At 37.7% G+C, this 21,821-nt stretch overlaps 1 protein-coding gene across 1 annotated transcript in view; it reads right to left on the bottom strand.

Moving 5' to 3' along the window:
- The window catches only part of pemt (phosphatidylethanolamine N-methyltransferase), a 73,692-nt gene that overhangs the window by 34,164 nt on the left and 17,707 nt on the right, over positions 1–21,821 (bottom strand). The window contains exon 3 of the mRNA XM_053341773.1: positions 11,702–11,817. Coding sequence (XP_053197748.1) covers positions 11,702–11,817 — 116 coding nt within the window. The remainder of the gene's footprint in view (positions 1–11,701; positions 11,818–21,821) is intronic.

Below are 21,821 nucleotides of genomic sequence, written 5' to 3'. Positions count from 1 at the left end.
ATGCTGGTTTAGGTTTTATCAAGTTGACTTATAGAAATAAGCTCTTCCATATTAAACATATTACTACTAAGTTGAGTCTGCATGTTTTTATGATAATATACTATGTCTCTCTATGTTTCAATACAAAGTCAATGCAAAGATGTGAGTAGACAAAATTTGTCCCTTGCAGCATGAATTGTTGCAAATACCCATCTGCGTGAATTTCTAGTTGATCAACAATGTCGTGCTTATTTTGGAGTTTCAGAAAGAAAGAGTTTCTGGTGAGTTCTGAATTTAATCAAGGGCTCACAGGCAAGGTTGGTCGTCCATTGCTAGCTAACTTATGGCTGATATACACTTAGTATTTTGGCTTTTTGAGGCGAATAAAGAGTCTACAACCATGCTGGTGGCTCTAAGGCTGTACTAAATGTAGATAAAAGCTAATATTAGCATGCTCAAATGCCACAATCTATGCTAACCATCTTAGTTTACCATGCTGTATGCAAACATTTGCTAATTAGCACTAAACAAAAAGTTCAGTTGAAGGTGATGGGAATGTCATCAGTTTTGCAGGTATTTGAACAAAATCTGATCACATGGTTGAGGGAATATAAAAGTTATAATAATTCTGTGAGAAACATGAATGTTGTTACCAAATTGCAATCTATCTAGGGTTGTTGGGATATTTCACTGAAAGACATAAATTCAGTGGGATCACCAAAGAAAGTGGGGTTGATTAACGCTATTCTGTCTATATGTGTACAAAATGATATACACACTTACACAGATTATTTGAAATTCATTAAATAGGTCTTGAGATATTCAGTCTGGACTAAATTGGTGGACCACTGACCAACAGATCCTAGAATTCGGGTTGGGCAGAAACTTCATTCACTACTGATTGGTTTCTGCAAAATAATTATCTCAACCGAGACAGAAACCCCTAACATGAGCATGATGTCAGACTGAGAACAGAAATGAAAGACAGTGGGAAATTGAAGTCCAATTATCAGACTTGCTCTATCCTCAGGCTGGTAGTCTTGCAAGTTATGACGTTTTAGAGATTTAACATTAAATCTTAATGAAAAATCTTAAAAAGGACCAATTATGGGCCACCACAGTGTGCAGATTCAAGTTTGAAGTTTTATTTGGCTCAAAATGTCATCACTATGGGATTAGAAGACTCCTGAGGTATCAGTGTGACATCACTGCATGGAAAAAACACCCTCTCCATGATGTTACTTTAGAGACGCATTTTCATTTTGTTTTAGGCACACCAGGGAAATGCCTCACTCATCAGGTACATTTTTGTTTTGCTGTGGACTTCAGAGCCAAATTACATGTCTTCATTACATTTTTAACTGCAAAACCTGTAACTGGGGGCTAGGTTGAAGTAAAAAACAGGAAGTAAGTCTCAGTCTTCCAAACTATGCCTTGTAGCCCCCAAAAGCAACAAACATTTCAGACACAATCAAGCTTTCCATTTTCTAAGTCTATTGAACTGTCTCTTCTATCCCACAATCTCTTCTAATGCATCAACAGTGTGTGTGTGTGTGTGTGTGACTATAGAGAGAAACTTGAATGCAGTCTGCGCTGGCAGATGATGTGAGGTCATACTGTATGTCATATTCATTTTGTAAATGTTTGGTATAAACGATGGTACCTGGATTTTGTATGAAGATGTTATAATTTACTTTAAACACTTACTGCTTGAGTTCATTCAGCCAGAACAAAACGTAAAATAAAACTACTTAAATTATGGCGGCACCAATTAACTGCTTCGGCCTTGTTCTGAAAGTGGAAACCAATTGCAAGACATCATGCTTTTAAAGCTTACCTTAATACCCCGTGCTCAGGAAAACCTCAACCCATTTTCTTGATTGATGACAAGTCCATGATTCTGCAATTGACTGTTCCTAAGCAACCCCACCTAAATATGAACTCTGACAATCTTAGAGACTTTGTCCACTAATGCCTTACAAAGTACAAAGACACTTTGAAGTAGGACGGCAAATCTAACTAAATGCAAATATATATATATATATATGCTATTTAAATTAGAGAAAACAAGCAAATCCTCATACAAACAGCATAGCAGCATGTCTACAGATAGAAGTTGGACAGTACTGTGTGTACAACTGATTTAATGAAACTGCCAATAAACAGAATATTAACACAACTTTCACACTGTTGATGCACAGGGCTAACATCTTGGACTCTGAGGTTGGGGCTGGTGGGGTTCGTCCGACTTTTTAGTTAGAAATTCCAACTTCAGGGGGTGAAATTTATGACTGGGAACCCGGAAATTCCGACTTCTGAGTACAACTGGAACGCACCAATAATGTCCCCAGTTTGAATGTGACAGGACTTGTGTTGACTCTCTGTCCCTTCTTACATACTAAGCAAAGATGGTGAACCAAGTAAACATTACCTGCTAATTATCAGCATTTTAGCATTTGGGCATCTTAGTATACTAGCATTGGCATTTAGCAAAAAGCATGACTGTGCCTAATTACAGTCTCACAGAGCTGCTAGTATTGATGTAAAGGAAGTACTGCTGGTATACAAATTACTTCAATTAGACCATACAAAGCACTACTTTGAAGAATGAATAGATGAATAGATTTCAGTGTGTGGTCAGTGTTTAATCCCATATGTTGTATTTTATACCAATGCTAATGCTGTAATCTATGTGTCAGTGTCACTACTGTGCTGGCCACAGTAGTGAGAGGGAAACATGTGGTGAGAAGAGAGTATGTAGTCCTTGTTGCTGGGAGACAAGTATAATCACATTTGCTTTATCAAAGTTTATCAAGTTCCCTCTCTTTTATTTTTAATTATTTTCACATGAAAAAATGTCCCCTGAACTACTGGTTGTGAGACTGCAGACTATATATCAGTAGTTTGGTGAGAGGGGCAACATGTTTTGTTTCTAGTTTAAAATGTAGATGAAATGAAAAAGGTTTGGCCCTTTCGTTCACATCCCTGGTCATATTCTTATATCAAATTCCTGCAACACAAAATAAAACGTGCATATGTAGGCTTGAACCAACCAATTTAAACCAATGATACCTTGACAATTAATCTTCCACTTGTAGAGGAACAGAGCTGAGATTCATTACAACACGCCCAATTTTCAACGTTCAAATCAAATTCCTCTCAATGTTATGTCCTGCATGTCTATTCTGTTTCACTCAGAAATTCATCATGATACAGATGTTACATATTGTTGAAATGCTGCTTCATCTGGACTTTAAGGTTGACTCTTTTTGACCTAAAGATACAATGCTGCAAAGCCATTAAAAAACTACCAGTACTTACATGAGGCAAGACTGGTTGAATTCATATTTTTGCAATGCATTTTATCATTAAAACTCATCCAGTACCAGCTTGTATCATAAAGCCAACAGAGCTGTTTGCCCAACACAGTGTTCTGTTTATAGACAGTTCCACTGCTGACACAGGTGTACCACGCCACCAAGTACAGACAGGCTTCTCCTTCCATGGAAATTCAGATTTCTTTCCAGAAGCACTGCTGCTTACAACACTGCCATAACACCAACGCATCGGCAAAACTCCAGCTTCTTCCACTTTGACCAAATATGGATTACTGGCAGTAAATAACATGATGGCAGTGAGAGGTAATCTCCCATCCTTCCTTCCAAACATCCTTTCAGAAGCTAAATTGATTATTTTTATGCTTCTTACATTGACAAAAAATGCAGTTATTGCTCAAAAATATTCCATTAATATGTATGTAGAATATCATGATAGAAAATATCTTAAAATGCAATAAACTGTGTTTGACTATGGTTCGAGGGAATAAAGCTTCATACAAGTAAGTCACTGTGTAAAAGTACTCCACAATTAACTTGATGTAACTTGAGGCTTAAACCCTTCAATATACATGATTACCTATGTAAAAACCCTGAGTGAAACCCAAATTCAATCCAAAAAACATAGTGTCCCACTAATTCTACCTCTAATTTAGACTCCATAGACTGAGGTTGCACAGTCAGAGACAGAAAGTAGAGCGAGCTTTGTAGAGCGATATTGTTTTTGCAGATCATGTTGTTTTGATAGATGTTTCTTTTACATAACAGCCTTTTTGGGCATTGTTTGAGATAAAGAAGTCTTCAAAATGCTTACTGTTCCCTTTGTACAGTGCAGCTTTATGTTGTATAATACTGGTTATTCACCATTTCTGTTTGGCCCCTTTTATGCCCATTTTGCATTTCATGGTTTTGTAAATTATGTCAAGGCAACCATGTCCCGCAGCCTCTAAATGTTACTGGACCAAAGAGTTTAAAAGTGCAGCATTTATAGTGTTGAAAGGGTTCCTTACATCGCACATTATAATGGAACACACACACAGGTGCTGGAAGATGCAGTTTTCTTCTCTTTGTATGTGTCACTGTGTGTGCATTAACACACCTGTGGGTTGTCGCCTGAATGCAAAATAATTCCAGTAGATGAAAATGGGTCCCGAATCAGAACTAGGTTTCACATGCTGTGAGTCTTATGGTGTTCTCCCTTTGTCAAATGAAGCAGGAAGTGTAATATGATGCGGCTTGCTGCTGGGTTGTCTGTTAAGTAAGGTGGCCTGACAAGACGCACTGCTGGGATTTGGATTGGAAAAAAGATGGGAAAGGAGGTCTAGGGGACAAAGGTGTGGGCAGGGGGTTAGTGGGTGCTAGGGACTGGCCGCTGTATTGTATTGTATGTATTGTAACAGCTGAGTTTCTACTGATGGAGCACGCTCTGCATTGTCTAGAAATACAGGAAAACTTGCTTTTGATATATGAAGGTCAGTGAGGGAAGGTTCAGTGTTGGAGTCAGTTCCTCTCACAATGAGCCTTTTCACAGCAGAGCTTAGAAAAGGAGGAAGCAACATCTCAATCTAAAGATCAGGAACTGTAGCTACAATCTCAGTCGTACTGAAAGTATAAAACTCTCTCATTATATCAGTAAGTATATTAAAACGCTGCAACATCTGGCACACAGCTGCCTCATCACATTGCTTTATGGGACATGTATTAGCGTTATTTACTTCATATCTTGAGTAAGTCTTAATTTTCCTGTTCTTGTTCCTCTGTCTTAAAACTTACCTACTAAAACACTAAATGGCACTACTTCTTGATTATAAGACTTAAGCTTTCCATTCATATGCTCTTTCCCTCTTTCAACAATCAAAGAAAATGTGGAAAAGTTTAAAACATACATTATATACATTAACCTCTGCTGCAATGAGATGTAGGCAGACTTCACTGACTTCTGGCAGGATTGCAAGCAAAACATTTCAAGGTGTTTTGGTTTGGAAATGCTCAAGTGCTCAAGGGAAGCGCCCACACTCACACACATGTCTACATACCTTTAATTGTGACATTTCAACCCAGTATACAATAAATGCGGTTTATCTCTTGACCTACATTCCACTCTGACGCAGTCGCTGGAACCACAGTGCACATGTACATTTCTTTTGAAAACAGTCTGACACATAAAGACGAATGAAAAATATCTTTTCTAGAACTGAGTAATTGTAAATGTAAAGTGTATTGTCAAATAACCTTACAAGATTTCTATTGTATATCTCCACCCAGTTACATATTCCAATCACGTGGATCAAAAGAGACCTTCCAAAGAGATCTGACTGAGCATCAAACCCCAATCCTTCAGAAACTTCTGTTTGTGCTCCCCCTTTAAAAAGTGATGATTCTCTATGCAGGCAGCTTTAATCATGACCAACCCTTGCAGGTAGAGGCAGATGCAGAAAATAGCAACATTTAGCAGCTAAGTAATTTCATTTCAGTGGAAGTAAATCTGCAGGAATCTTTTGAACTCTGGTGAACTCCAGAAATTTGCACTGATGACCAAAAATGAAGATCTTGCATTGTGCTAGTTATATTTGCACATCCCATTTTTACTTAGCGGTGCTCATGCTTCAGAAGAGGTTTTGCATAATTACAGTTGAAGTATCAGACAGGAGGTGAGGGTATAAATATATGTGAAGTTATTGTACCAGGCATTAAAAAAAACATTCATAACATGCATAACATTATTTACTGAGTTCTTTAAATGATGCTCTACTCCATCGTAGACTACAAGAATGGAAGCGAGGAGGAATATTTGATAGTCTCCTGTCAAACACTTATTAACATATATTAACATTCCTAAATGTGGGTTTTGGTATCGTCTTTTTTTAGCTTTTATTATTTCCTGAGCATAAAAACAAATGAGCAAATCCCCCCCTCCCCATCTAATTAAGATTCTTGCTAATAGAAAGAGTGCCTATTAAACACAGTGAATTGTTAAAACAATGGACTTGTCAACGCCACATGGAACATTAGAGGTTTATTATTAAGCATAATCAGTGTAGAGCACCACTGCCTTGTGCTTAGCAGATAAATCTACCAGCTTAAAATAAAAAGACTGCAACTCATCAGTACGCAAGTGAATCAGACGATGTATAAGGTGATTTCACACTATTCCACTGGTTTATAGGTTACATTTTGTGTAACAGTGCAATGTGCCCACAAAGGCAGGGGAAAAGAGGACTGCTAGGGAGCAAACGTGCATATAAACAATGCAGATTTCAAATGTACAAAATATTGGTTTGCAAATGTTTATGAGGAGGAATGCCAACACTCACACTCACAGTTAGCACACAATGTTTATTTATTGCATAGAACATTTCTGTACTATACAAACAATGTATAGTGTTGTAAGGGTTCCTAATATTGCACATTATAATGGAACACACACAGTTGCTGGAAGATGCAGTTTTTCTCTCTTTGTATGTGTCATCGTGTCTCATACAGTGTGTAATATTCAAACTAGCATTTAAAAACCAAATCACACAATAGGACATGAAGACACTACCAAATGGGCCAAGCCACTCTCTGCTTACAGTACATACACAAATATAAATAGTACATTTTAGAATCCACTTGATTCTTACAGATTTTTTAACATGTGTATTTATGTACTAAGATTCTCTTCAGTGGTATACAGTATATGAAGAGAACAGGCCAACATTTTAGCAGGCATACCACACAATAACACAAATCTCAGAGAGACAAAGGCCATAATTATGCAATGAGCTGACCGTAAAACAGTCACATCTTCAGTGTTCTTCTGAGAAACATCCAGAATAAACTTACTTGTGGTATAATAATGTATAAAAATGTCCCTGGAGGCCTATCAAAACTTAAGGTCATTATACATGTTGCATTAAAAATGAAGTCAAGACAATGTAATAAATGATGTTATAAAATTGTTATTGAAACCTTCAATGCCTGAAGAGCTTTTCTTAACAAACAAGTAATTATCGAGAAAGTGAATTTTGAAAGCTATAAATCCCATTACCCCCATGGGTATATAGTTATTTTGTGCTGTGAAGCAGTAGAGTTCTTATCAATTGCTCCTTTTTACAATGATAAACCATACCATCTTTAGAAAGGCTGCAAAGCTTTCAGAAATAAATGGACTATGCCTGAACCATATATTGACGACTGCAACTTTTCCCTATTGCTTTAAGTGCAAGGTATTAGGATGTAGATGTCAGCAGTATGACACACCACATCTGTATTTTTCTTTCCATCACTTTATGCAAAGGCCTTTTTCAAGGCAGCTTATCAAACTGCCATTAGGCAGAGAGCGGACTGAACAGTAGGGAGATCATTCATGTCTCATGCTACTCAGCATCTACTCTGCTAAGTTGGCACTGAGCAAAGCAAACACGCAATCAGTCTTACCAATTTGTTACAATGTCCCTATTCAGTTACCTTTCTAATCACCAACTGAAATGACATGGCTCATCCCGATTTGCATCAACATTTCATCAACAACAGATCATTATTACACAGCACGAGACAGAACAGCATTTCACTCTACTGCTGTGTTGGTGGTATTATTCATCTGACCATATAGCACTGCTGACTATCCATTTGAAAATAATTGCAGTCATTAAAGCTGCAGGTTACATGCCCTAGATGAACCAATTTTCAATCATACATAATACGTGGATGATAGTGGATTTTAATGTGTGTGAGCTGCCATTTTTTAACACTTAAAAGAAAATGACGAATGAATATGATAAATAACTCATTGTGGAAAGGCTGCTTGGAAAGGAGTCTGTCAAAACAGCAGCAACAGCAGTACTAGCTTGCTTTGTAAAACTACATTTTGGGGAATTTCTGATCAGTAATAGTTTTACCTTTCAGAGTATATCTCCATAGAAGTTTTGTCATCATCATAGAGTTATAAAACCACTTGCCGCAACCACTCAAATGGCAAGAAAAGACATTTTGAACCCTTTTCCTTCCACTTCCACCTTTTCCCATTTTTTGTCAATCAATAGTATAGCGTGAGCTCTGTCATCTTTTGAGTTTACAGTACAGTACATTTGGGAAAGATATGAACAGTTTTTCATGGTACGTGGTAGTCATAAGGATACATCAGTGCATTCTCAATGAGCGACTGTACCGCTTACTTTTATGTCAGCACAAATGCATGAAGCAGGTTTGAGTAATGCCTAAGGAGTATTCCTGGATGTCTGTCTAGACAGCAGCACTGAATGTCTGTCAGCACAAATGTATGAAGCAGGTATGAGGTATGTCTAAGGAATATTCCTGGATGTCTGTCTAGACAGCAGCACTGAATGTAAAAGGCTTGAGTTTGATAAATATATCACTGCCACAATAAAGAAGAAGTAAGACTAAAAGTCTGTTGAGCAGGTTTAATGCTCATCATGCACCATGTTAGTTTAGTGTTTAGCTGAGGCTGATGGGAATGTTATTTGTTTTGCTGATATTTGGACATAAATGCAGAGAAACAAACTGAAATTTTGACTTGATAGAAAAATAGGGGATCACCAAAGTGGTTACAATTGTGTCTGAGGGGAACGTGAGTTTCTGAACCAAATTTCATACTAATCCATCAAATAGTTGTTGGGATATTTAATTAAAGACCACAATTGTCATCGTGGCACAAGAGAAAACATCACGGAATCAACAAAGGTTACCGAAAACCAAAGTTTGTGGCCATTTGGTAGATTGTGAGATATTTCACAGAATATGTGAAAACATTGACCTACTGAATCAAAATATAGATAATCAAAGATAATCAAAAGCATGAAAATTCATAATCTATGGACTATGAACATCTATACAAATGTTTAATCCATCTAATTGTTGAATCTGGAACAAAGTGGTGTTCCACTGACTGCTCGACAGACAAAAATTAACAATCCCGCTAGCATGGCTAAATATAAAAACACTTTGATTTAAAATGTTATTTAGGCATTTTAGAATTGCACCTGTGTAATGAAGGGGGGACTTGTTAGACACAAATTTAAACAATATGAATAAAACCAGCAATGCAGCAAAAGCAGAGATATCTTTGGTGAATATTTTTCCGTAGTGATGGTCACACATCACTGATGGTCACAAGTGCCTCTTTATTTCTGTTGACAATTACATGTTCCACCATACAAAGCAAAGTGATCATCCAAGCAATTATTTTAATGTCTTTGTCTTGACAGTGTAGCACAGTAGTGTGAGAAATTATTTCAAATATCATTCATGTTATTTCTTTTATGTAAGTGATTTACATTTAAGGCAGTAAAGGACTTGATCACTGTAGCTACTGTTTACCTTATTCACATCTTTCGGTGCTAGCACATCTGAGTGACTGAATTGTTATATACTACAGGAGTTATTTTTAGTTATGTTGAACTGAGTCTTAATAAAACACTATCTTTAGCAGCTCAAGAGAAAACTGGCAAGACAATTTTACAGTTTGTTCCACAACCATTGTTGCCCAGCAACAGACATCCTTTGTAGGGAAAAACTAATCTTGCACCAGCATACTGTACATGTATGGCATTGTTGAAGGTGCTTTGTCACAATTTTGATCCATTGTGGGAGGTGTGGAGGAGTGTATTCCCACTGGATACATTGTGGTGGCAGGTGTGGGGTGGCCTGTGGGCGCAGATGAGAATGGGAGGAAGGACAGAGAGGTGAAAGATAGAAGAGAAAGTGGAACTAAAGGGGCAACAGAGAATGTAAGAGTGAGATGGAAAGAGAAAGGTCTGCATGGTTGAAACTAAAATAATATTCATGTGACGGTTTATGAAAGTTGCTGACCTTGGTGTAGTATTTCGGGGAAAAGAAACTCGGTAGTTCTGAAAGGAAGTTATATAAAGCCACAGATCTACTCCAGAGTAGACACATACACTTATAGCTGCAGATGCTGTGGACAAGTTTTAGTTCTGTTTGTACTTCTTTCTTGAATCTGCTTGGGAGTCGTGTTCCACACAAGCACAGTAGATCAACAAGATGGAGCTATGCCGATGTCCGCACAGAACATATGCATACACCCTCTGACAATGAAGTTTACGACACTAGTGGACCCTTGCGCACCTTTATATATTTTTTCCTATATTTTCGGCTTAAGACAGGTCAATGTCTGACTGGTGGCAGTTACTCAATAAAAAAGGCATTTGCCCTTTTAAGGTTAGAAAATACAAATGAGACAAACAACAATGGGTGGTGCATCCTGACCACTAGAATGCACATGCACAAGTTGAAAAACTGTATGCTTATGTCAAGAAGTGTGACCACACTTCATAAACATATGAAGAAAATAGGAAAAAAGACACTGGATGAAAATGAAGAACTGAGTTTTTGGTGAGTTTAGATATCAGTAACAATCAGAGTTGTCTAATAAAAATACACAGGCACTGGCAATGTATGTATTGCTAGCTAGCTACAGGTAATGTCTGTGCAGTAGAGCAAATAGCCACTGACTGCAGAAGACAGAGGTTGTATTTTTGTGAATGCCCTGAGAGCAAAAACATTTTATGAATTCATTTTGAACTCACCTTGAGGAGATTTTTGAGCTAAATTATGCTAACATGCTCACATCAATGCTAACAACTAGGGATGGGCAATATATACTATATCGATATTGTGATATGAGACTAGGTATTGACATTGGATATTGTTATATACTGTAGTGAGATGGCATAAGTGCTGAGTAGCTGCATTTATGTGATCTTCTGAACTTACCAGGCTATTCTAACTGTTGAATTTATTTGCCTTTACCCACTTAGTCATTATATCCATATGAATTCTTAACAAAAATCTCATTGTGTAAATAGCCACCCCTACAATATTGTCACAATATCGTTATTGAGACATTTGGTGAAAGATATTGTGATATTTGATTTTGCCCATTTCGTCTAGCCCTACTAACAACACAGTTGCAATGTTTACTATGTTTACCATTTTAGCATAATATGCTAACATTTGCTAGCTAGCACTCAACACAAAGTACAGCTGAGGCTAATAGGGATGTCATTGGTTTCACAGGTATGTTGAAGTAAACTAAAGTATTGAAGTACAGATTTCCTGATGATGACACTAGATGAAACGTTTTACAATCACTAAAGTTAATACAATTAACTTCATGGGGATCATTGATATCTTCACCAAATTTCATATCAATCCATCCAATAGTTGTTGAGATATTTCACTAAAAAAAAACTAAACTGTAATGGTGGCCAAAGTGGTGGACCAACCAACATTTCCATTCCCAAAACTACACCACTAGCACCAAAACACACTAAAAGATAGTATAGTTAAATCAGACCACATGTTGTTGCTTATAATAAAAATTGATCCATGCCTCTAAGTAGAATGAAGAGGAAACTGAGTCTGACCTGTGGCTGCGACAGATGTTGAGCAGAATGATGACAAAGCCCAGGAAGTAACAGGCAAGGTAAGGGCTACCGAAGATCCTGGAGAGTCCCCGTGTACGATGCTCCCATCTCGCCACCTGAAGAATGACAAAGCACAGGACATGAGACGATGGCGTCACCCCACTTGGTCCCATCCTCTCAAGTTGTTACAGAGGTTGCAGTGGGGTAATCATTGTAATACATAAAGGGTGAACAGTCCGGAAAACATTCACAGCAGACAAAAGGTTTATCAAATACGAACAGTGGTGACAGGTATGGAAAGATTCAGTTTATAGATGGATTGAAAAACTTGTAATGGGATTTCACAATAGAATTCACAATGTCTAAAGAACCAGTGTACTATTTTTCCACCGTTTACCCTCACCTCCAAATGATAATAGTTGTTTTGGTGATTTGACTAAAATTGCTCTATCTAATATTTTGAAACCTTAGCACAAAAGGTTGTGGATTTCTCATTTATATCACAATGGCGTAAGAGCAGGTGACTCAGGGATTCATTTCTGTATGTATCTTAGTATTTGAAAAGGTCAGGAACAATGTATCTCCAACTTTTCATAGAATCTCAACAGTCATAGCTTTATAATGATCAAAGCACTAAAACCTGTAATCGTATCCATTGTCCCTCACTTCAGCTTTTAGAGGGAATTTAGTATTCAGTTGTAGTGATTGGTGTATGCACTTCTTCACTGATTAGCAACAGGAAGACGAAAAGAAATGGGGCAAGGTGGTTCCTCGATGACTTATCTCCCTCTGGCTATTCTAGTGGATGCAAATACAGACTGGCTGGAGGGAATGGCTCAGTGACAAGTTGACTAACACCATATCTGAAAATTGAATTGAGTGGTTGTTCTTTTCTGAACACACGACACTTGGTTACAATGTGTCCATGTGACTTTAAGCTTACTGATGTTTAACATGTTTATTCTGAGCATAATGCATTCTCTTCCACAATTTGTGAGATTTTTTTTGGTCTGAATTCCTTTCCAAATCAAATCTTAAGGTGCAACATTATAATTCATGTTACACATGACACAACAGTATTTTAACCATGAACACTATGAATTATATAATAAAGAATAATAGGTCAGGCCAGTTCAAAGTAAAGTTGAGGTGTCCATGAAAGTTCTTGACCTAAAAAACATACAAGTGACAGAAAAGCAGGTCTTAACATATATTTTAGCAAAACCATTTTTATTTTTTTATTTTTTTTAATGACAATAGTCCATATGAGTAGGTCCAAATTAAAGTGAAGTTGGTTTGAAGTGGAAAAAAGAGAGAAATATATTGGCAAATATCTGAAAAAGTCTTAAGACAGTCTTTAACATGGGCTCATCAGTTTCCTGTATATTGTCATGTCAAGCTTTATCCTGCAATGTACAATTTCTAAAAAGATCTAGGGATATTTATCCTTGATGGACATCATATTGAGATGATGTGAGGTTTGTAGCCAACTGTGTCAATCTGGACAAAGAAAACAACACATAGTTACTTTTTACTTTTAAATTATAGTGGGAGGAAAAAGCCATATCCAAATAATGCATTCTTCTTTACCTCCCTTATTTCCAATTAGGAGCCATGAAGTCAGTAGGTACATAAAAGCTTTCTTAGCAGCAATTTGTTTTTACTGTTTCCAGACCTTCAAGTTGCACTATGAATATCCCAGAGGAATAAACAGAAAACATCATTATGTAAGTGGTCACAGTTACATTTCCCAAGACTTCAAACTCTGAAATAGAAACTATTCAACTCCTATCAGTTATGCAACACAAAAAGTGACCTGTTTGTCCACATGGTGAACCGTCTTTCAGTGGCATTACTGGCTAAAAGAGTTGTTGATAGACTGACTGATGCACTCTGAATTACTGCGGCTGTGGGCTGAGGAAGTGCGTAGATGACTGTAAAACATAGCAAGAAAGGAAAAAATGTTGCCTAGCAACACCTTTTCTATGTCCAGGAGAGGAAACATATAAAAAGGGAAGGGAAATGAATGAAAGTGAGAGGAAATAAACTTTATGCGTTGAGAATAGAAAGAAACTCAGTTTTGTTTTTTTTAAATGGAGGGCTTTATCGACTCCAGGATAACACTTGCTCAGATGACATTCTTAGATGCCAAAAGGTGAACATGCACAGCCGTATTTCAAGGAATATTCACAGAAATCTTTGACTATTAGACGGTTTAGTTTCTTGTTTTAAGTGCAGTCAGAGGGAGATTATGAGAGTGAGGAATGTGCCTTTTGTTCCAGTTTTCAGTCAGATTTCAAGCAAGGACCTTTGACTAGAGAAATACAAGGCTGGCTGTGGCTGTTTAACGGTTTTGATCATGTTTAAGATGATAGTTTGGTTATTGCATTGTGTGGTTTGTGGTATTTCTTATGGGCAATGGTTTTACCTCCCTTTGGATCTTTAAAATAATTCAGCTAAAGCACTCTGTCTTTTTACACAAGCTGCCAGCAGCCTCTTCCTCGATGTCTCTTTTTTTTCTCTACATTTTCCTAACATTTTAAGCTCTTCTGTGAGTCAGACTTATGGTTACGTTGAAATGTTAATTGCATTACAGTTTGCTTTGTAGGCCACTGGGACACAGAGAGCTGGAGAGAGACAGAACAATAACAGTAATGGCAGGGAATAATGGTAGGAGTTAATCTTGCGGGTAAATTATGTATGAATGCAGTGTTGATAAAAAACACAATACATTTTAATTTTCATGTGTAGCCTTTTAAATGGGGGTCATAATATAACAGAACACATAACACCTCTCTTATTAAGTCAAAGAACAGTGTTTGTTCATTTTCCTACAACTGCTTTCTGAAAGACATTCTTAATGTTGCACTGCGTTGCATTTCTTGAAGCTAGTGTGTGTGATGACTATTTGTCACCTAAAACAGTCACTGAGGGGCTGCAGATGTTACATAGGGTTAGCCTTTAGCCTAGATTGGATGCTCGCTTGCCACATTTCTGCTTCGCTAGGGACCACTTTCAGCATCTCCCTGGGTGATCGATCATGTGGGAAGATGCCAAGGTCTTGTGGCTTGGTGCCAAAAGCAAGATGAGGCAACACTGATTCTTCAACTTTTCTACATCTGATTGTGGTTGCATGGTTATCATCACATCCCTAGCATGCTTCCATTAAATGTCCAGATACAGACAGTCATATTTCAGATTTATTGTACAAGTTGGTTAAAACTCACTGATGCCTTTGAGATAGGCCATGAAGTTTAGAAGTTGCTGGGGATGAGAGTGTGGCTGCAGACAGGGACTGAGGAGCAGACTGTGACACTAATGATATTAGAAGTCCAATGTTTCTTGTATCATGGCTAAATTCTAGTAGGTTCATTGCTAGGTAGTTGGCATCTCAGCAGAAGTTGATCTACTGAAATTGAATCCACTGTTTTTTTCTGTGGTTGCAAATGTGTTGGTGTGTAGTAGGGAAGGGCTTGGTGGGCATCAGATGACATCAAACTCCTACCTTTGAAAAACTTCAGTTTTTGATGTTTAGGATGTACATAATAAGGCGATGGCAAAAAGGATGGAAGGGTGATATGATTGTTTGCTTTAAACTGTTTAAAGCTTAAAATGTGTCCATAAGTATGTACCTCTTTCTGGCAGGGTTCCAAGTAGTGAATTGCCGAATAACCAAAATAATAGAAACTAAAGTTGATGGAAAATCAATTCCAGTGGAAAGATGTGTCAGCCAGGTAATACAAGTAATGTCAAACAAGAGAAACGTCATGTAACCATTTAAGCACCCTCAAAAAACTGCTGCAAAAAAAATAGTGTGTGCTCACTACTCACTTAGGGGATAGAGAGGAAATTGCTTGCAATACAAAATGTATTAGTTCAAGAGACTTATTGTGACCAATGAATACAGCACTGTCCTTGGTTTACAACAAATAGTTGGCTCAGGTGTGGGTCTATGTCAAGGTGAACTCTGAATTGGAGTATTGTGTAATTGCATTTGTGTTTTCCCCAAGGTCCATGTGAGTAGCATTAAAGTAAACCCTAATGAGGACGACACAAGACACTGGATGCCTGATTACAGCATAACCCACCAATAAAGGTGCTGATTATTCAAAGTGAGTTTTTCACTTAATGGGTAATCAAGAAGGTGAATGTGATGCATTTACTGCTTGGATACTAGAGCAAAGATGATATAGCAACAGGTGGCATAGAAAAGCACAGACACATATATGCATACACACATGCTAAGCATTTATGGGAACATCTGATTGATTCTGTGCATGCAGCCATGCCTGATTTAAAAAGCAACTAACCCCAATCTTTGACACTGTAGACGGTGCTGTTAACTTAAAAAGGAAAAACTGTTCTGGAGTTAAACCCATGCAAAGCACCCTCCACCATCCATATTAGCAGGCCATTTATGCCAGTACGCTCTATTCTGAAGCAGCGATGGGACTGCAAGCTCCCCCACAATCATTTATAAACCTCCACTGGGTGATGGAGAACACTAAAAATACTCAGGTGTTCTGCAGACAGACTACTGATGCCGTTATCAAATCATCAATCAAGCCATGGTAATAACAGAAGGCAGAGGAGAGTACAAAGAGTGGCGCCAGCTTGGCAGAACTAGCAGCTCTCTAAGACAAATTCAATCAAGGCTTAGGTAACAGGCTCCTCCTGCGTCCCCATCAGCCCACTTAAATCTGATATGCAGGCACTTGAATAGGTTTGAAGTCAGGACATTAAGAAGACATCTGAGAGGGAAGGACTTCTGACGTCTGATGTTTCTTAGTGGAAAAACACCTAAGCAGCAAGCACATAAATATATCTAATGGCACCCTCCAACTTATCCTCACCTCATCACACGATAAGAATCAATAGTACAACCTTTGTAATATTATAGTGTGAAGACTGTACTTAGGAGTACCTTGGAGATGAGGGCAACTCAAAGCCTCCAGGGATAGATATTCTATCAGCCTGAACAAGCCAGAACAACAGGTGGTGGTTGTATTAATGTACAGCTTTGTTTAATAAAGGACAACTTGCACACAGGCACAAATGCACACACATACACACACACACACACACACACACACACACACACACACACACACACACACACACACACACACACACACACACACACACACACACACACACACACACACACACACACACACACACACACACACACACACACACACACAGCCAAGGATTCATGCATAAATGCGTGGATGTGTGCTGCCCGGGAGTAACGAGGAGGAACAGAACAAGAACATAGACAGATCACATGCACACTCAAGATACCCTGATTAAATCTTTCTCAATTCAGACAACACTGAACACTGATTGAATATTTAGACATTGGGGATTTTTGTGGACATTTTGTCAACTGCAGTTGTACTGGGAGCACATGCTCTTTCAACCAAACAAACTAAGCTTAGCCAAATAATTTAAAATCTGTGGGCAGGTGAGTGATTTTCAAGGCCTGCCAACATTCTGGCTCTGGGGATCGCTCTGGTCCATTGTGGAATATTTTAACAGCTGTTGGATGAATTGCCATGAAATGTTTGTAGATCACCTGACTTTTTTCTCTAGCACTGAGGTTGACATTTGTGTCTCACATTTGTGTTTTGGCTGGATTATCATGGAAGTTTGATACAGATATTACTGGTCCCCAGAGGATGAATCTTTTGGTGACTGACTTATCATCTAGCACCTCCAGGAGGTACGTTTTCACATTTCCAGCAAAATATCTCAAAATATACTTGAGAGATTGGAACAATATTTGGTAAAGGCATCAATGGTGTCAAGACAAAATATCCTAGAGACTTTGGTGATCCTCTGACTTTTCCTTTAGCACCATTATGAGGTTCTCATTAGTGGTTTTGAGTCAAGTCTCCTCACTAATAATGGATTTCTATGAAGTTTGATACAGATATGCATGTTTCTGTCAGGATGAAGTGTAATCATTTCAGTGAATCTTTCACTTTTCATTTACTGGCATAATTGGGTCAATATTTTAAGTTCTCCAACACTTTGGGTTTAAGGTTTGGTTTATTACCAAATACCTGCAAAACTAAAAACATTCCCATCAGTCTCAGCTGTTCTTTGTGTTTAGTACTAATTAGGAATGTTTGCACATAAACTAATAAAGTGATCATGGTAAAATGACCTACTGAACATCAGCATGTTACTGTAGCATTGTTACTGTGAGCAAATTACCAGTCACATTCGGCTTACAGCACTCCTGTGCTAAAGTACCCATGGAGCCACTACTATGGCTGTGGACTTAGTGCTCAAAGGAAGGCAACACTGGCTTGTCCAATTGTCCACCCATCACTTTGAGCACTTGAGAAGTGCTGGTAGCCATGAACTTTGGTATGAAAACTAGTTGTTCCCAGAGGATGATTGCTCTAGAGTCAGTGAACTCCTGACCATTTGTCTAGTTCCACATTCAAAATATGACTTTCAATACAATACTGGTCCATGAAAAGGTAAAATGACTGGCCTCATTTGAAGGGAATCTGCAGTGGATACTTTGTGATGTCTTGACCGTTCTTCTAATGTCAAAATGTTTACTTGTACAAAATAGATATTATCATTTAATCAGCACACTAACAAAAAATCATTGTTACTCCTTAGAAGATGAACCCTTTTCATTTGGGGCACTTTCAGATTTTCATAAGCATTTCTCAGAAAAGATTTAACTTTGCACAAAAGGTTTCTCATTATCTAACAGCTACACTGCCATGCAATGTTCAAGTCATTCACTTGACATGCAGTGTGCCCTTTGACCCCATGCCCTTTCCTCTATCACCACTCTCAGGTCAACTTTTCAGCCACTTACTGTACCTTTGCCTTGCAAAACGGCACATTAACAAAAGCATTAACTATCTTTGAATGATCAAAGGAAAGAATGAATCTGAAGGTTGATTTGATTTTACTGGAGAGGGAAAACACGGTGAGTATGTCATTATGGTCTCCAATAGCAGCAGGTGGTCGAGTGGTTAAGAGCGCATGCCATATATGCAGCGGACCCTGGTTCGAGTCCCGGGTGGCGGACCTTTCTGCATGTCACACCACCCTCTCGCTCCCATAATTTCCTGTCTCTCTACTGTCAAATAAAGGCATCTATGCCAGAAAAAATCTTGTCAAAAAAACCCATCCCTTTCATGTTGATTTAAAGCCTAATGAGATTATGACCTCTGGCTGCACCCACTCCACCTCCAGGCACAGGCAAGAGGTCAAACTGATTATATCACTCTGATTATGTCACGCACAATGATTGAGCTAAAATGCTTACAAGCTGCAAAATTGATTCTTGCAGATGCCATGATAATTGACCTAAATGCTCTCTCTGTATCATTTCTACTGTAGACTTTAAAATGAATCACACAAAATAGAAATATATAAAAGGAAGTCAGTGTTGGTTATTTCAAAGCAGCAAATTCACTGTATATCAACCATAGAAGTAAACATCACAAACTGTGGCTTGGACACAGTTATGTGACTATCAGATGCAGCAACATCCCAGTCACATTGAGACTTTAGCCTCTTGACACTGATCATCTGCCCTTATGTATGACCTGAGCTTTTAGATTTCTGTATTTAAAAGTTCAGGACATACAAACTACAGCCCGACCAATACTTGAGATTTTTGGGGCTAATGCAGATTTTTTTTGCAGTGATCCCTCAAATGTGGTTATCAAACAATTGTAACAAAGATATGTATTGGAGGCATTATATTTGACAGTTCAACAATACAATTTATTGTATAAAATGACATCAGTGCACTGAAACAGTAAATTTCACTGAGAATTTAATGATTATAAATAACTATGAAGAAACACATAGAATCAAAATCATATGTACGTAAAATTGAAAAAAGGATCATATATGCATAAAATGTGGCATATAATTTGGATAATTAAAAAAAGTGGATATAGGACATCATATATCTGTGATAAGCCAATATCAGCCAGTAATATCGGCTGACTGATATGTCAGTCAGACTCTAGGACAACATGTTAGCTGATCTGTGGCACAATCTTTTCAATATTCTGAGGAGTATGAAACTCTTCAACCTGGAGGGACAGAGACTCAGTGCTCACTGCTTAACTAACATGATATTGAGTGATTCACCTTTAAAATCCTGCCAGGACCAGGAGGGCTTATGACCTTTGGGCTGCTGGAGGATTTTTAATTGGAGACATCTCTGATGATTGATGATATTCCTTTTTTATCAGGACAACAGAGGATGTGTTGAGTTTTGGCAACAAACAATATAATCAGCAAATGACCATTAGCAATGATTACGATACTTTTGTTTCAACAAAAAAAAGTAAACTCTAAAATATAAAATATAATCTAAATATAAATACATGATATAATAAAATTACATAATTACAAACCAGAGACATAAATGTGCATCTCTAAGATAACCCTCTTTCAAAAGAAGGCCTTGTTCTTTCTGCAGCTGACGTAATTACTTGAGGCTATTTGATAATTTACAGTAAATCTATTCATTTATTTATTGAAGGCCAATAATCAACCATGGACACTTTTTGTTTTTCTGTTTCCTTTGTATTCTTGTTACTTAATGTTATGTTGAAAAATAATGTAATTATTCAAAGCATGTTCTTTCAGTATGAGCTTTTCTTTTAAAAACTGCTGAAAGCTTGTTACGTGGGGAATATGAAGAAAAATGTGACACCGTAATGGTCCTCTGACACGGAAAGGTTCTGAAAAAACAATGATTTTAACCAGAAATGGATTTCTAAGTGATACCCAATCTGAGGAAAACAACAGCAGTCTCCACATGGTTTCCAAAGCAGCCCACTGGTGTGACTCACTCACACAGACACACACACACACACACACACACACACACACACACACAGCACACACACAAACAAACTGTAGCCTACGCCGCGTGGGTCCGTCTGAGGTCAGATCACCCTTGCAATCAGAGTAATTGAGTTCATTGAATAAAAACATTAAAGCAACAAATTGAATCTTAGTTCTTTACTGAAGTCATGAATATCTATCTGAATATCTATTACCTGACTGAACCAAATACATCTGTACAATAAAGGATTCAATAAATGACTCAGATAAACAGATTCTGTTATCTTCAGTATCACAGTCATTTGAGGTTAACCTGCATCAACTGATTAATCACCCCTAAGCAGAAGGCCTCAAAAATAAACAGCAATAAATATTGATATATTTAGAAAAAAATGTTGATTCTCAGTTGGATTGGGACTTACGAGAACCGCCTCTACAAACTATTTCATCAAGACACAAAGAATCATGTAGACCATCAGAGGCCACAAAGGCTTCGTTCATTTAAAGCAGATTTCACATCGTCAGTGGTTTTATTTTCATATTTGTGGCTTCTCATTTCTGTGGTCAAGACAACGAGAGCGCGCTGAGTCACAGCATGCAAGAGATGGCTGCTTTACGTTAACAGTGGTTGAAACACAGTTTCACCATTAAGTAAAACTATGGTTTATTACAACTTGCTTTGAAAGTCATTGCTGGTTCATGTCTCTTTTGACTCTTATAAAGAGGAAGATGCTGAGAAATGATCCTTAAGAAGAAGATGTCACTCTGTTGCACTGCACTGAGTATCTGGAAAAAACTGAATACTGTATTACATAGGATTTTGCAGGCATTTAAAAAAAAAGTTGTTAGACTGGTACACTCATCCAAACCAGAAACCAGAAACCAGAAACCAAAAAGAATCTTGGTACGACTTTACAATAAGCCTACCCTTATAAAGGCTAAGTGAATGGTTTATAATTGACTTGTTAATTAGGTTGTGAACCCTTTCTAAATCATTAATAAGCTGTTATAACTCATTGGCAAAAACAGAGTAACAGTGACCAGTTGCTTAACAAATAACCCTAACCCATCCCATATGTCTTGTCCATCAGGCAGCATCCTTTCCATTGTTTGTTGAGTGGATTCTCTTTATGTTTCTTAGCATCCAATTATGAGCATTTTATATATGAGTTACAAACAATTTTAATACTAAAAGGGAGCCTTATTGTACAGTGTTTAAAAGACATGACCACTTCCTAATGAATTATTTACATTTGTTGTTTGAGTTTTTTCA

This window comes from Scomber japonicus, chromosome 20, assembly GCF_027409825.1.
Source record: "Scomber japonicus isolate fScoJap1 chromosome 20, fScoJap1.pri, whole genome shotgun sequence".
NCBI lineage: Eukaryota > Metazoa > Chordata > Actinopteri > Scombriformes > Scombridae > Scomber > Scomber japonicus.
Note: the sequence above shows the minus strand (reverse complement) of the source record. Positions and strands in the feature narration are given on the sequence as shown.